Source organism: Hemiscyllium ocellatum, chromosome 20 (assembly GCF_020745735.1).
Source record: "Hemiscyllium ocellatum isolate sHemOce1 chromosome 20, sHemOce1.pat.X.cur, whole genome shotgun sequence".
Lineage (NCBI taxonomy): Eukaryota > Metazoa > Chordata > Chondrichthyes > Orectolobiformes > Hemiscylliidae > Hemiscyllium > Hemiscyllium ocellatum.
Genome location: NC_083420.1, coordinates 5,100,200 through 5,114,610, shown reverse-complemented (window position 1 = coordinate 5,114,610; position 14,411 = coordinate 5,100,200). Strand labels below are relative to the sequence as shown.

The 14,411-nt window shown below is 40.6% G+C and overlaps 1 protein-coding gene across 2 annotated transcripts in view; it reads right to left on the bottom strand.

Moving 5' to 3' along the window:
* The window catches only part of snx29 (sorting nexin 29), a 508,092-nt gene extending 494,206 nt beyond the window's left edge, over positions 1-13,886 (bottom strand). For both annotated transcript variants that reach the window (XM_060840443.1, XM_060840444.1), the window contains exon 1: positions 13,757-13,886. In XM_060840443.1, coding sequence (XP_060696426.1) covers positions 13,757-13,775 — 19 coding nt within the window. In that variant the 5' untranslated portion in view covers positions 13,776-13,886. The remainder of the gene's footprint in view (positions 1-13,756) is intronic.
* Positions 13,887-14,411: the final 525 nt, after the last annotated feature.

Sequence of the window (14,411 nt, the reverse complement as noted above, 5' to 3'; positions counted from 1 at the left end):
CTCATTAATGTTCGTGTCTGCAAGGTCATTGTTGGCAGAAAAGCAATGAACCTTTCTTTCTAATGTTTGCAATGTAACCTTTCAACTAAACTCTCTACAATCAAACAATTTGCAATTTTCTGTTGTGTAATAAAGTTGTGTCTTTTTATTAAAAGTAAGTTTAACATATTCACAAGAGACTGCCAATGACTGACCTCCGAAGTAAATAAAGAAACGAAAATAAAACTAATGACCTATATTGCACAAAATACGGAGGCATGGGACTGAGGATGATTTTGCAATGGGGATCAGAAATTGGCTAGCTGAAAGTAGACAGAGGATGGTGATTGATGGAAAATGTTCTTCCTGGAGTTCAGTTACTAGTGGTGTACCACAAAGATCTGTACTGGGCCTACTGCTGTTGGTCATTTTTATAAATGACCTGGATGAGGGTGTAGAAGGATAGATTAGTAAATGTGTGGATGACACTAAGGTCGGTGGAGTTGTGGATAGTGCTGAAGGATATTGCAGGTTACAGAGGGACATGGATAAGCTGCAGAGCTGGGCCGAGAGGTGGCAAATGAAGTTTAATGCTGAAAACTCTGGAAGGAGTAACAGGAATACAGAGTACTGGGCTAATGGTAAGATTCTTGGTAGTGTAGATGAACAGAGAGATCTCGGTGTCCATGTACATAGATGCCTGAAAGTTGAAACTCAGGTTGATCAGGTTGTTAAGGCGGCATACAGTGTGTTCGCTTTCATTGGTAGAGGGATTGAGTTTCGCAGCCACGAGATCATGCTGCACCTTTACAAAACTCTGATGTGGCCCCACTTCAGAGTATTGCATATAGTTCTGGTCACCACATTATAGGAAGGATATGGAAGCTTTGTAAAATGTTCAGAGGAGATTTATAGAGTCATAGAGATGTACAGCATGGAAACAGACCCTTCGGTCCAACCCGTCCATGCCGACCAGATATCCCAACCCAATCTAGTCCCACCTTCCAGCACCCGGCCCATATCCCTCCAAACCCTTCCTATTCATATACCCATTCAAATGCCTCTTAAATGTTGCAATTGTACCAGCCTCTACCACTTCCTCTAGCAGCTCACTCCATACCCGTACCACCCAGTGTGAAAACGTTGCCCCGTAGGTCTCTTTTATATGTTTCCCCTCTCACCCTAAACCAATGCCCTCTAGTTCTGGACTCCCCCACCCCAGGGAAAAGACTTTGCCTATTTACCCTATCAATGCCCTTAATAATTTTCTAAACCTCTATAAGGTCACCCCCTCAGCCTCCGATGCTCCAGGGAGAACAGCCCCAGCCTGTTCAGCCTCTCCCTATAGCTCAAATCCTCCAACCCTAGCAACATCCTTGTAACTTTTTTCTGAACCCTTTCAAGTTTCACAACATCTTTCCAATAGGAAGGAGACCAGAATTGCATGCAAAATTCCAACAGTGGCCTAACCAGTGTCCTATACAACCGCAACATGACCTCCTAACTCCTGTACTCAATACTCTGACCAAGAAAGGAAAGCATACCAAACGCCTATCCACTTGCGACTCCACTTTCAAGGAGCTATGAACCTGCACTCCCAGGTCTAATTGTTCAGCAACACTCCCTAGGACCTTACCATTAAGTGTATAAGTCCTGCTAAGATTTGCTTCCCCAATGCAGCACCTCGCATTTGTTTGAATTAAATTCCATCTGCCATTTCTCAGCCCATTGGCCCATCTGGTCAAGATCTTGTTGTAATCTGAGGTAACCCTCTCTAGGATGTTGCCCGGTATGGAAAGAAGGTCTTACAAGGAAAGGCTGAGGGACATCAGACTGTTTTCATTAGAGAGAAAAAAGTTGAGAGGTGACTTAATTGAGAGGCATATGATAACCAGAGAGTTAGATAAGATGGACAGTGAGAGCCTTTTTCCTCAGATGGTGATGGCTAGCACAAGGTGACACAGCTTTAAATTGAGGGGTGATAAATACAGGACAGATGTCAGAGGTACTTTCTTTACTCAGTGCATGGTAAGGGCGTGGAATCCAATGCCTGCAACAGTAGTAGACTCGCCACCTTTAAGGGCATTTAAACGGCCACTGGATAAACATATGAATGAAAATGGAACAGTCTAGGATAGATAGGCTTCAGATTGATTCCACAGGTCAGTGCAACATCAATGGCCGAAGGGCCTGTACTGCGCTGGAATGTTCTATGTTCTATCAAGCCAGGTTTCACTCTGAGATCTGATTGGTTGAGTACCTCCATGAGCTGTGAACACAGCAAAGTGTAAAGAAGGAACTGGAAAAAGTGCAATTATCAGAGGAAGGGTTCTGAAAAAACAATTAAAACTAAAAGAAGACAATGTCTAATGGTCTGATGGCCTGCATCCAAGGGTCTTACAAGAATGACTGCTAAGACAGTAGATCCATTGGTTGTAATTTTCCAAAATTCCTTAAATTCTGGATTGGAACAAATTGGAAAATAGCAAATCTCACTCCTCTGTTCAAAATGAAGAGAGGCAGAAAGCAGAGATTACAAGCCAATTCACCTAATACCTGCCAAAAGGAAATTGCAGCAGGTCAGTTTGAAAATCTTCAGAAATCAGATTACAGGCCATTCTGCTATATTGCATGTTGTGTCAACACGAATTGGCTGTAATGCAATTGACTAATAGGAGCACTGTTTCTAAAAAACAAAATGTGTGCTGATTATAATGTGATTGCATTGCCAACACTTTAAGTGCTATTTTTATTGCATGATTTTTATGCAGCATGGGGTTGCACAAAAACGCAACCAATGCGTAATAGAACAACAACTTGTATGTGGCTTTGCCAAAGGGAAACCAGATTTAACTAATTTATTAGAGGTCTTTGAGGAAGTAGCAAGCAACATGAATATTTGGGAACTTGTGAATGTAATGTTCTTGAATTTTAAGAAAACATTTAACAATGTGCCACAGCAAAGATCACTGGATAAAATCTGAGCTCATGATGTAGGAGGCAACTTTTTATCATGATCAGAACTTTGTTCAGCTTACCAGAAAGAGAAGGCAAGTATAATGGGTGTTTTTCAGGTTGACAAGATATGACTTGATGCCACACGGTCAGTGCTAGTGCCTCAACTATTTGCAATATATAATCGGTTGGATGAAGGGACTGAATATACAGTTCCAAAATTTGTTGATGGTATTAAAATAGATAAGACAAGAAATTGCATTGAGGACGTACAGGCTGCAAATATATGGGTAAAATATAAATTTGCCATTGTCCCATTGAACTGCTCTCTCATAACAGAGATCCAAATCGTGGTGATAAAATCTGAGGGTCGTCATGCCTGAGGCCAGGGATGAAGATAAGAAGTTAGTATCTCCATGGTAACTTTAACCGATGCAGGAATTGTACCAGCAATGTTAGCATCACTCTATCACAAACCAACTGTCCAGCCAACTAAACTAAATGACATAAGAGATCTAGACAGGTTAGGTGAGTCACCAGAAAAATTGGCAGATGAGGTATAACATTGGAAAATGCAAACTTGTCCACTGTGGCAGGTAAAAATAGAAAAGTGCTTTAAGTCGAGAGATTGCAGAGCTCTGTAGCATAAATAAATCTAGGTGTTCTGGTAAATGAATCATGAAAAGATAGAACGCAGGTAAAGCAAAAGATTAGAAAAATGAATACAAGGTTATAGAATATTGCGATGGAAACGGAATATAAATATGGGCAAGTTTTTCTAGTTTTGTAAAGGGTGTTGATATAATTGAAATGAGAAGATGTTGAGAGAAAGCTTTAAAGACTGATTCTGGGGATGAAGAAGGCATCTTATGAAGAAAGTTTGGACAAATTGGGTCTGTATTCTTTGGAATTCAGAAGAATCAGAGGCAATTTTATTAAAACATAATCAAGAGGACCTGAAAGGACAGACGCTGACAGAAGGGAGAGATTAGAAGCAGAAGACACTTTAAAAATAAGGGTCTGCTACTTAAGACAGAGTGGAGGTGAAAGATTTTCCATCAGAGGGTTGTCAGCCCATGGAATGCATTGAATATCTTTAATGCTCAGTAGGACAGATTCTGAAATGAGAAGGGAGTCAAAAGGTTAGAGGAGGTAGACAGAAAAATACAGCTGAATCTACAATCAAAGTAACCACAATCTTTTCAAATGGCAGAGCTGACTCCAAGGGTCGAACGCCTACTCCTGCTCCAAATTCAAATGTTTCTATTGTTACAAAGCCTGATTGCATTTGTTAAGATTGTGTTTTTTTTCCCCATTTCCTAATCAGCTTATTACTCCCAAAATTCAAATTAAGAGCTGATTTATTTAATTTTACTTCAACTGGAATTCTGATTGTAAAGAATAATTTGTGGTGTATTTCCACCAAAGACTGGTTGGGACTGCTCCATTAGAAGAAAAGTCTTTCATTGAAGATAGAAAAATCAGCTGGACAAAACAACAGATGGATTCAGATGAGTCACTCAGTTGTTTCAATGAGTGGTGAAAGACCTCAGTTCACATCAATGCCAGAACAATCAGAGCATCAATGAAAGATTATACAGGACTAATATAAATGTTTACGTATAGTTTTTTTTCTGTTGTAAATGCTGTAACAGTTTTATTCAAAATTATGACATAGGAAGTAAGATTAGCATGAATTAGAATTACAACCTTTGTTCCTAATTCATTGGTAGATACTTTTCAATCAACCTGTTGAAAGATGCTGTTACATACCTCTGGAGCAGGTTATAGAACAACATGAACCCAGGTCTCTTGGTCCATGGTTTGAGACACTACTATTGTACCACAAGAGCCCCAGTTTTAATTTGTTGGAAAAGACTTTATGTTAGGATCTTTCAGGTGCTCACAAGAACCTAAATTGAAAAAAATGGATCAAGGGAAACAAACATATCGGTCAATTTAAAAGTGATGCAGGTTAATAAAGTCATAAAATAGTTAACAAAGCACTGGGTTCTGGTTTGAGAAGGATAGAAATGAAAGGCAGTGATGTTAAACTTGTGCAAAACCTTGGCGAAACAATACTGAGTACTGAGTCCAGTCTCCATATTCGATGAAAACAATGGAGAAGGGGCTAAAATGGTTTAATGATGATAAATACTGGATAAATCTCTGTTCATCTCACAGGAAAGACTGAATATACTGGGGTCCCCCAGAAGGATCAGTGATCTGTGAGAGGTCTTTTAAGGTTATGAATTGTTTATGAAAAGGTACAAGTAGTGTGGCTTGCATTTGCAATGAAAAGCAAAATCTGGCACATATAAATTCAACAGGAAATTCTGAAGAGAACTTTTACACCTAGAGATTAATGCCAATCTCTCTAACAGGGAGGAGTTGAGGGGAAGAATGTAGGTGTATTTAAGAGGTAGCTAGAAAAACATCGAACAGAGAAACAAATTAAAGACTGCACTGAAAGGGTTAAAGGATTGGAGGAAGGCTCTCTTGAAGTACAAATACCAGTTGGACTCCTCTTCTAGACACTGAACCAAGCCAGTGAAATTATATGTAATATTAACGCCATCTGTTCCTTTTTAATACACGTTACTTCAAATCTGTACATTCAAAATACAAGTTAGTATGTAAAAAACTCTAGATTTTCTTCAACACTCAAAACTCCATCGTACTGCCAATAATGACAATTTATTAGGGTGATATATCAAGAATCTGAAGTTTCATAAAGTCAGGAACTCTAAAAGCAAAAACTTACACTTTAGTGCAACATTCCGATTAGCATTTATCTCCAAATACACTTAATACAAGCATGAAAACAAGCAAACTGTTCACTGGTAGCATTTTTGAAGACAGAACATATTCACAATCTATTTACATATGTCCAAGGAGAGAGAGTGAAATTAAGATTCAGGCTTTGGTTCTGTTCTGGCAAAAACCGATTGCCATTAAAAACTAACACATAGAAAAAAATTAAGGCATAAACTGCTGTTCTATTTTTTGGTATTTACACCATAGATTCTTGTCGACAATAGCAAAACCTGCCTCTTCCATCAGCTGTCATCCCATTCCTTACAAATTAATTATTCTCACCAACCCTGTATCTAGATAAATGTCATTTGGCTCAAGGATCAGAATGAGCAGCTTTGCCACTGAAGTTCAGCTTAAAGGTGTGTTACAGATAACCCATCTTCAGTGGGAAAAGGAACATAAAGTCGCATCAGAAAACATAAACATTTAAATAAATTCTAAATAATATTAAGAGAAGAACCGTTGGCAAAGTTTAAGATCTATTTAGACAGACACACAAACAGCAGAGAATAGGTGGATACAGACCATGTGTAGGCAGATGGGATTAGTTTAGGATAGCATCATGGTCTGAACAGATATGGTGGGCTGAAGGACCTGTTCCTGTGCTGTAATATTCTGTTTTATGTTCTACGTAAACAATATTCAGTCCAAATCATATTTACACATGTATAACCCTTACTATTTTATCTTCAAATGTCCAAACAGCAATTATTCTACTATGTTCCCAACGTAACATTGATTCTTGAATCACAGTTTCCCACCTTTTTTTCATCTGTGGGATGTGGGCGTTCTGACTGGGCCAGCATTTATTGCCCATCCCTAGCTGCCCTTGAGAAGGTGGTAATGAGCTGGCTTCTCAAACCGCTGCAGTCCAAATGTTGTGGGTTGACCCACATACTATGAGGGAGGGATTTCCAGGATTTTGACCCAGCAACAGTGAAGGAACATTGATATATTTCCAAGTCAGGATGGTGAGTGGCTTGCAGGGGAACTTGAAGGTGGTGGTGTTCCCATGTACTTTTTGCCCTTGTCCTTCGAGATAGAAGTGGTCATGTATTTGGAAGATGCTGTCGAAGTATCTTCGGTGAAATTCTCCAGTGCATCTTGTAGATGGTACATGCTGCTACAACTTGACGGAGGGAGTAGATGTGGTGCCAATCAAGTGGGCTGCTTTGTCCTGGATGGTGTCAAGCTGCTTGAGAGTTCAGATTAGATTAGATTCCCTGCAGTGTGGAAACACGCCCTTCGGCCCAACCAGTCCACAACGACACTCCGAAGAGTAACCCACCCAGACCCATTTCCCTCTGACTAGTGCACCTAACACTATGGGCAATTTAGCATGGCCAATTCACCTGACCTACACATCTTTGGACTGAGAGAGGAAACTGGAGCACCCAGAGGAAACCCACGCAGACACGGGGAGAACGTACAAACTCCACACAGACAGTCGCCCAGAGCTGGAATCAAACCTGGGACCCTGGTGCTGTGAGGCAGCAGTGTAAACCACTGAGCCACCGTGCCGCCCCAAATTGTTGGAGCTTCACTCATCCAGGCAAGTGAAACATATTCCATCACACTCCTGACTTGTGCCTTGTAGATGGCAGTCAGGAAGTGAGTTACTCGCTACAACATTCCTAGCCTCTGAGCTGTGTTCTAGCCACTGTATTTAGGTGGAGAAAGTGAGGACTGCAGATGCTGGATATCAGAGTTGATAGCGTGGTGCTGCAAAAGCACAGCAGGTCAGGCAGCATCAGAGGAGCAGGAGAATCGATGTTTCAGGCATGATAAAGGGCTTATGCCCGAGACGTTGATTCTCTTGCTCCTTAAATGCTGCCTGGCCTGCTGGGCTTTTGTAGCATCACACTCTCAAACTGTATTTATGTGGCAAGTTCAGTTGAGTTTCTGGCCAATGGTAATCAACCACTGAATGTCAAGCAGTGGTGGTTACATCGTCTCTTACTATTGAAGTCAAAGCCTGACATTTGTGTGGCACATATGGAATTTGCTACTTGTCAGCTCAAGCCTGGACATTGTTCAGATTTTGTTGCATTTGAACATGGACCACTTCAGTATCTGAGGAGTGACCGGTGCCAAGCATTGTGCAATTATCAGTGAACATCTGCACTTCCAATCTCGTGATGGAAGGAAGGACATTGATGAAGCAGCTGAAAACGGTTGAGCCTTGGACACTACCATGAGAAACCCCTGCAGAGACATCCTGGAGTGAGATGACTGACTGCCAACAACCACAACCATCTTCTTATGTGCCAGGTATGACTCCAACTAGTGTAGAGTGTGTCCGCTGCTACCCATTACTTCTAGTTTTGCTAGGGCTCCTTAATACCACACTCAGTTGAATGTAGTCTTACTGTTAAGGGCTGTCACTCTCATCTCACCTCGCAAATTCAGCTCTTTTGTCCATATTTGAAGCAAGGTTGTAATGAGATCGGGAGCTGAGTAGTCCTGATGGTACGCAATCTGGCGTCACTGAGCAGATTATCGAGTCGATGCTCAATAGCACCACTAATGACAACTTCCAGCACTTTACTGATAATCTAGAGTAAACTGATGGACCAGTATTTGCATGGGTTAGTCCCACTTTTTATGGACAAGGTTCTACCTGGGCATTTTTTTCTACATTGTTGGGTAGATGCCAGTATTGTAACTATACTGAAAGAGCTTGGCTAGGAAAGCAGCAAGTTCTGGAGCACAGCCTTCACTACTCTTGTTAGAATGTTGTCAGGGCCCATAGCCTTCGTTGTATGCAGTATCTCCAACCGCTTCTTGATATGATGTGGAGTGAATCAAATTGGCTGAAGACTAGTATCTGAAATGCTGGGGATTACTGGAGGAGGCGGAGATGAATCATCTACTTGGCACTTTTAGCTGAAGACTGCTGTGAAAGCTTCAGCCTTATCTTCTGCACTGATGTACTGCGCTCTTCCAGCATTGAGGATTGGGATATTCATGGAGCCGCCTCCTCCAAAGAGTTGTTTAATTATCCACCATCATTCACAAATGAATGTGGCAGGACTGCAGAGCTTAGATCTGATCCATTGGTTGTGAGATCACTTACCTCTGTAGTATCACTTGCTGCTTATGATGTTTGGCATGCACACAGTCCTGCTTGGTAGCATCACCAGATTGACACCTCATTTTCAGATATGCCAGGTACTACACCTGGCATGACCTTTTGCACTCTCCATTGAATCAGGGTTGATGCCTGGCTTGATGGAAATGGTTGAGGAGGAGATGTGCTGAGCCATGAAATTGCAGATTGTGATGGAGTACAGTTCTACTCCTGTTGATGGCCCGTAGCACCTCATGGATACCCAGTCTTGAATTGCTGTTTTAAGTCTGCATTCTTTAGCATGGTGATAGTAGTTATTCACAATGCGAAGGTGGGACTTGGTCTCTACAAGGAGTGTGCAGTGGTCACTCTTACTGACACCAATATTACTTGACATGTCAAGTTATTGATGTAGCCTCAGCCTGACAATTAACTGTGAGACAGCAAACGATGCATTCTAAATTATGAAAAATCCTTTGAAATTCTCCGAAAATGAACACATTTAATAAAACCATTATTCTCCATTGGTATTTTACTGTTAAGCCATTCATAGTATTCCAGCATAATGCTGTGGACCTCAAGGCACCAGAACAAAAGAGAAGCCAATACAACATCACTACAAAATTATTTTAATTTTAACATTAAACTCATAATGCTGACAATGTGACTTACAAACACTTCCTCATTGTCACTCTCAATATTAATAATTAGACTGTGAACTCAATTCCTGTTCAGCAAAACCTGTATACTAACATTTTATGATTCGTATATTAGAATATCCAGGTCCCTCTGGAATCTGCAATTTCTCTTCATTTAAGTAATTTTTTTAATACTCCCTGACAAAGGGAACATTTTCCTATAATGCTACATTATACCCCATCTGTCAATACTTTACTCACTCACATAGCCTATTATTTGTTAGGCACCATTTCTTTTTAATTTATTTTCCTACGTATCCTTGCATCATCAGCAAATTTCACAATTATACATTCAGATCCAAGTTATTCATATTGATTGTAAATAGTTGAGGCCGCAGCACCGATTCCTGGGATACTCCACTTGTTACATCTTACCAACACAAAAATGGCTCACTTATACTTATTCTTTCCTGTTAGCTTACCAATCCTCTCACTATATCAATATATTACCCTCTATACATAGAGATTTTTATTTTGTCTAATAGTCCATGATGTGGCACCTTGTTTAATGTCTTATGGAAGTCTAAATATGTATCTTTAGCTGGTTCGGCTATATACACTTGGTTAATTCGACAAAAAAACTTTGAAAATTAGTCAAACATGGTTTCTCTCTAACAAATCCATGTTGATTCTGCCTGACTGCACTAAGATTTGAGCTGCTCTGCAAGAACCTCCTTGAAAAGACTTTGGCATTTTTGCCATTACAGATGTGAAGCTGAGTGGTCTGTAGTATTTGCTTTCTTGAACAGAAGATTTACATTCACGATGTTCCAACTGGATAGTATCCCATCTTGCTTATTCCTCTGAAAGGCAGTTCTCATTTTTTCCAAAATTGCTAACTCAAGACCTTGGCCTCCATTCACCATCTAAATACATCCTGACAGAGGATCGTGTCGGAAATCCCAGGCATAAAACTGCTATCAGTATTCTGTAGTGCATGGATCAAACATCATTCTATATTCAAAACAGGCTTGCTTCAGATCACAAACACATTTTATTAATGTTAACAATTTATCAATTTGTTAACGTTGACTTTTAAAAGTAACAAAATTCAGATTCAACAGCCTAACACTGGTGCTGATAAAGGCTATGAATGGTTACCATACTTTGTCTAGTAAAAGAAAAATGTAGGATTTGTAATATTGTACTAAATTAGAGATAAAATACCCAAGCAATCTGTATAACAATTCTAAAATATTAATTGTGATTAGATGACAGCAAGCACATCAATAAAAATTTTAAAGTTGAAGTGTATATCGAATGTTCTAATTTCCTGCATCATTCAGGGGTTGTCAAAAAACAAAATAAATCACATCTGCTTTTCCACGTTATCAGATGTCAGGTACAACAAAAACTAATTAGCAAACTTTTTGCTTGTTAGAAATCATATCATTTTTACTCAATTATGTTACTTATATGCCAGTTTTCAGAAAACCAACTCAATATAACAGTGGGTTATCTACAGTGATGTGTAAAAGAAAAGCACAGGTTTCATCCTGAATGAATTGTCACCTATACAAAACACAACTGAGAGCAATGTTCAGCTCATGAAGATTTTATTAACAGATAAACAATTGCAATTTCATCTCTTAAACACTATTCGAGTCCTTGGCTTGCTAGTTACAAATGATTATTCTTAGCGATTCCAAAGATTGATGATATTTTTTAAGTAAGGGAAGATGTGGCACCAGCCTTTTTTTTAAAAATAGTATCAGAACAAGCAAACATCTCGTTAGGTAGCTTCCTCTTGAAATTGAAATAAAAGTGTTGGGAACTCAATAGGTCCAGCAGCATCAAGGCAAAGAGAAACTTAGTTAACGTTCCAAGTTTAATGTGACTTTGTTGGAACTGAAGATGGCAAAAATGTGATGAGGTTCATGCTGTTAAAAAAGTGGAGAAAAGTGGATCAGAAGAAGAAGCAGAGAAAAGTTAACAGGTAAGGGAGATTATACTTCAAAGATGCTATCAAGTAAAAAGGAGATGTAATGGTTGTAGAGAAGCATCAATTTATATATCAAAATGAAGGTCTGAATCACTGAACATTCTGAAGAATTCAGGAGCCTGTCAAGTGCCCAAACTGAAAATGAGGTGCTGTTCTTCCAGTTTCAGTTCAGTTTCAAAAGAACACTGCAGGAGACTAGGGCAGAAAAATGAACGCGCAAGTAAGATGGTGTATGGAAATAGCAAATGGTGAGAAAGTCAAAATCCTGCATGTAGACCGAGAAGAGATATTCTGCAAAGCCATCACCCAGTCTACATTTTGTAAAGCAGACTATACCGTGAGCAGTTGTTTCTCCCACCAGATGCTTTTTGTTTGAATTAATTCATGGGATGTTGCCTTTGTTTGCTGTATGAATATATTTTGATCACTATTTGCCCCTGAGATGAGGGCGTTATCTTTTTGAAGTACTGCAGTTCACATGGTGTATGCATACTTGCAATGTTGAAAGGAAATACCCACTGCTGCTACTGAGTGTCAGAGGCAGAGGGAATGAATGTTTGTGGGTGTGGTGCCAATCAAGTTTTGTCCTGAAAGATGTCAAGCTACTTGAGTGCTTTTGCAGCTGCATTGCAAGTTGGGAGTATTGCACTGCAATCCTGACATGTGCCTTGTAAAGATTGTCCTGTTCTTGTAGACACAGGATTTATATTGCTAGTCCAATTCAGTTTCTTCTCAATACTGGTCCCCAAGATGTGTACATTCAGTGACAGTGATGCATTGAATGTCAAGGGGCAGTGATTAGATTCTTTATTGTAGAAAATGACCATTTCCTGGCATGTGGCACATATTTTACTTGTCCTATGTCAGCCCAACACTCAACAGGGACCTGGTCTTGTTGCATTTGGCCATGGATTCTTCAGTTTCTGAGGAGTTGTGAGAGGTTCTGAATATTGTGCAGTCATCAGTGAACATCCACATTTCTAGCCTTATGATGGAAGGTTAATCATTGATCAAGCAGCTGAAGTTGGTTAGGTCTAGGACACTGAGGAACACCTCCAATGATACCCTGGAGCTGAGAGGACTCACATCCGATAAACATATGCTTTTGTGCCCAGTATGACTCCAGCCAGTGTAGAGGATTTCAACTCTATTTTTGCCAAGAATCCTTGATGCCATAGTCAAAAGCAGTCTTAAAAAGCCAAAAACAGCAATTGCGTTCACTTCACCTGTGGAGTTTAGTTCTCCTGTCAATTTCTGAAAAAAGACTTTCATGACAGGTAGAGCTGTTTCTCCAGTAGATCTCCAACATTTTGCATTTGTTTCAGATTGTCCTTAACTGTCAAAATACTTACAACCACTGGTATGGATTATGGGAAACTCAGTACTGCAGCACTAAACAATAAGGTTCTATAAAAAGCAGAAGTTTCACACAACCATTTTACTCAACCACAGATAAATCAAGAGGAAGAAAACGTATATCCCAAGACGTCTCACGGAAAAAAAAGCTCCTTGATTTATTTGGCATTGCTTTTAACTAAGGTTAGCGAAAATTCCATTGAAAACTAGCAAAATGAGTCACCGTGAAAGCAGTTATATACAGCTGTAACGAATCCTTTCCTCAAACACATGAAACTGCAAAGAGACGTTTATCCAACTTGTAGACTGTTTCGTGGTACAGTACTTTCAAACTTTCCAACCAACGAAGCCGTCAACTTGCCTTCCTTCCTGCCTGTCAAAACGTCAGACTTTGCGAGACATTTCCAAGTAGACACAGTAAACAGCACTGAAGTGCTTTGCCCTGGTTATGTAACTAGCGTGGGCTACTCTGGCATTTCGAGTTGCCAGGTTAAATCGTTCCGTTTGCTTGCAGCGAGTGATCTTAGCTCACCACTCGGGCTCACAAAGCTTTTATGTGTCATGCCACTTGTCATACTTGGCTGCTTCCACCACAACATCAAGTGAGTGGTCTGAAGGGTTCAAGCTTTGGGAGGTGAGTGCAGGAAACAAAATCACAAGCAAGTTTTGGTTTTAATAAGAGTTTTACTGGAAGGAAGGGTGTGGAGATGGTCCAGGGGAAAGATCGGGTGCAGAAAAAAAAGTAAATGGGTCTGCCTTTGGAGTGATGAGGTTAGTAATAACAATAAACAGAAAGCTGAGAGAGGCAGGAATCCCCCTGTCTGTCTGTCTGTCTGTCTGTCAGGCTCCCCCCAGGGAGACAGCCCTCACCCTGACCACCAGCTGAACCCACACACACCAAAAAAAGCACCCCGCGATCGGCGAGCTGCACATAATTACCGCTCATGTTTCCTGCCATTTCAGCCCCGAACGGCTCGCATCAGGCGACGGACTGGGGAACGTCAACAACATCGCGGCGGCGACGCCAAACCTCCGCCATTTCCTGGCAGCCGCCCGGCGCGCATGCGTGTCCCCCCTCTCTCCCCCCACCGGGACGCCACGCCGCGCCTGCGCGCCTCAGACCTCCTACCGCGCATGCTCTGTCCCAGAGGCCTCCTACCGCGCATGCTCTGTCCCAGAGGAGCAACAGCAAGGGAAGTGCGCTAAGTCACAGTTGAGAAGAATGATGTGGACATGGTCGTGTTATACTGGGGTGTACAAAAGTTAACAATAGACTTAATATGTAAACGTTTGCTATAAATTCTGTGTCTTACTATCTTATACTCCACAGCCACCTGATAAAGGAGCAGGACTCCAAAAGCTAATGCTTCCAAATAAACCTGTTGGACTATAACTTGGTATTGTGTGATTTTTAAAGTTGAGAAGAAGGTGCAGTACTTGGAAAGTCCACAACGACTCGAGTTTCTTTTCCCCCTCATTACACTTTTGTGTGTTCTTGTTTGGTTCAAAAATGAAATGCAGATTGGTAGGATGTTGGAACAAATCACTGCAGATGATGGAATCTACTGAGAGTCCTAAAGCATGGTCATAAGGC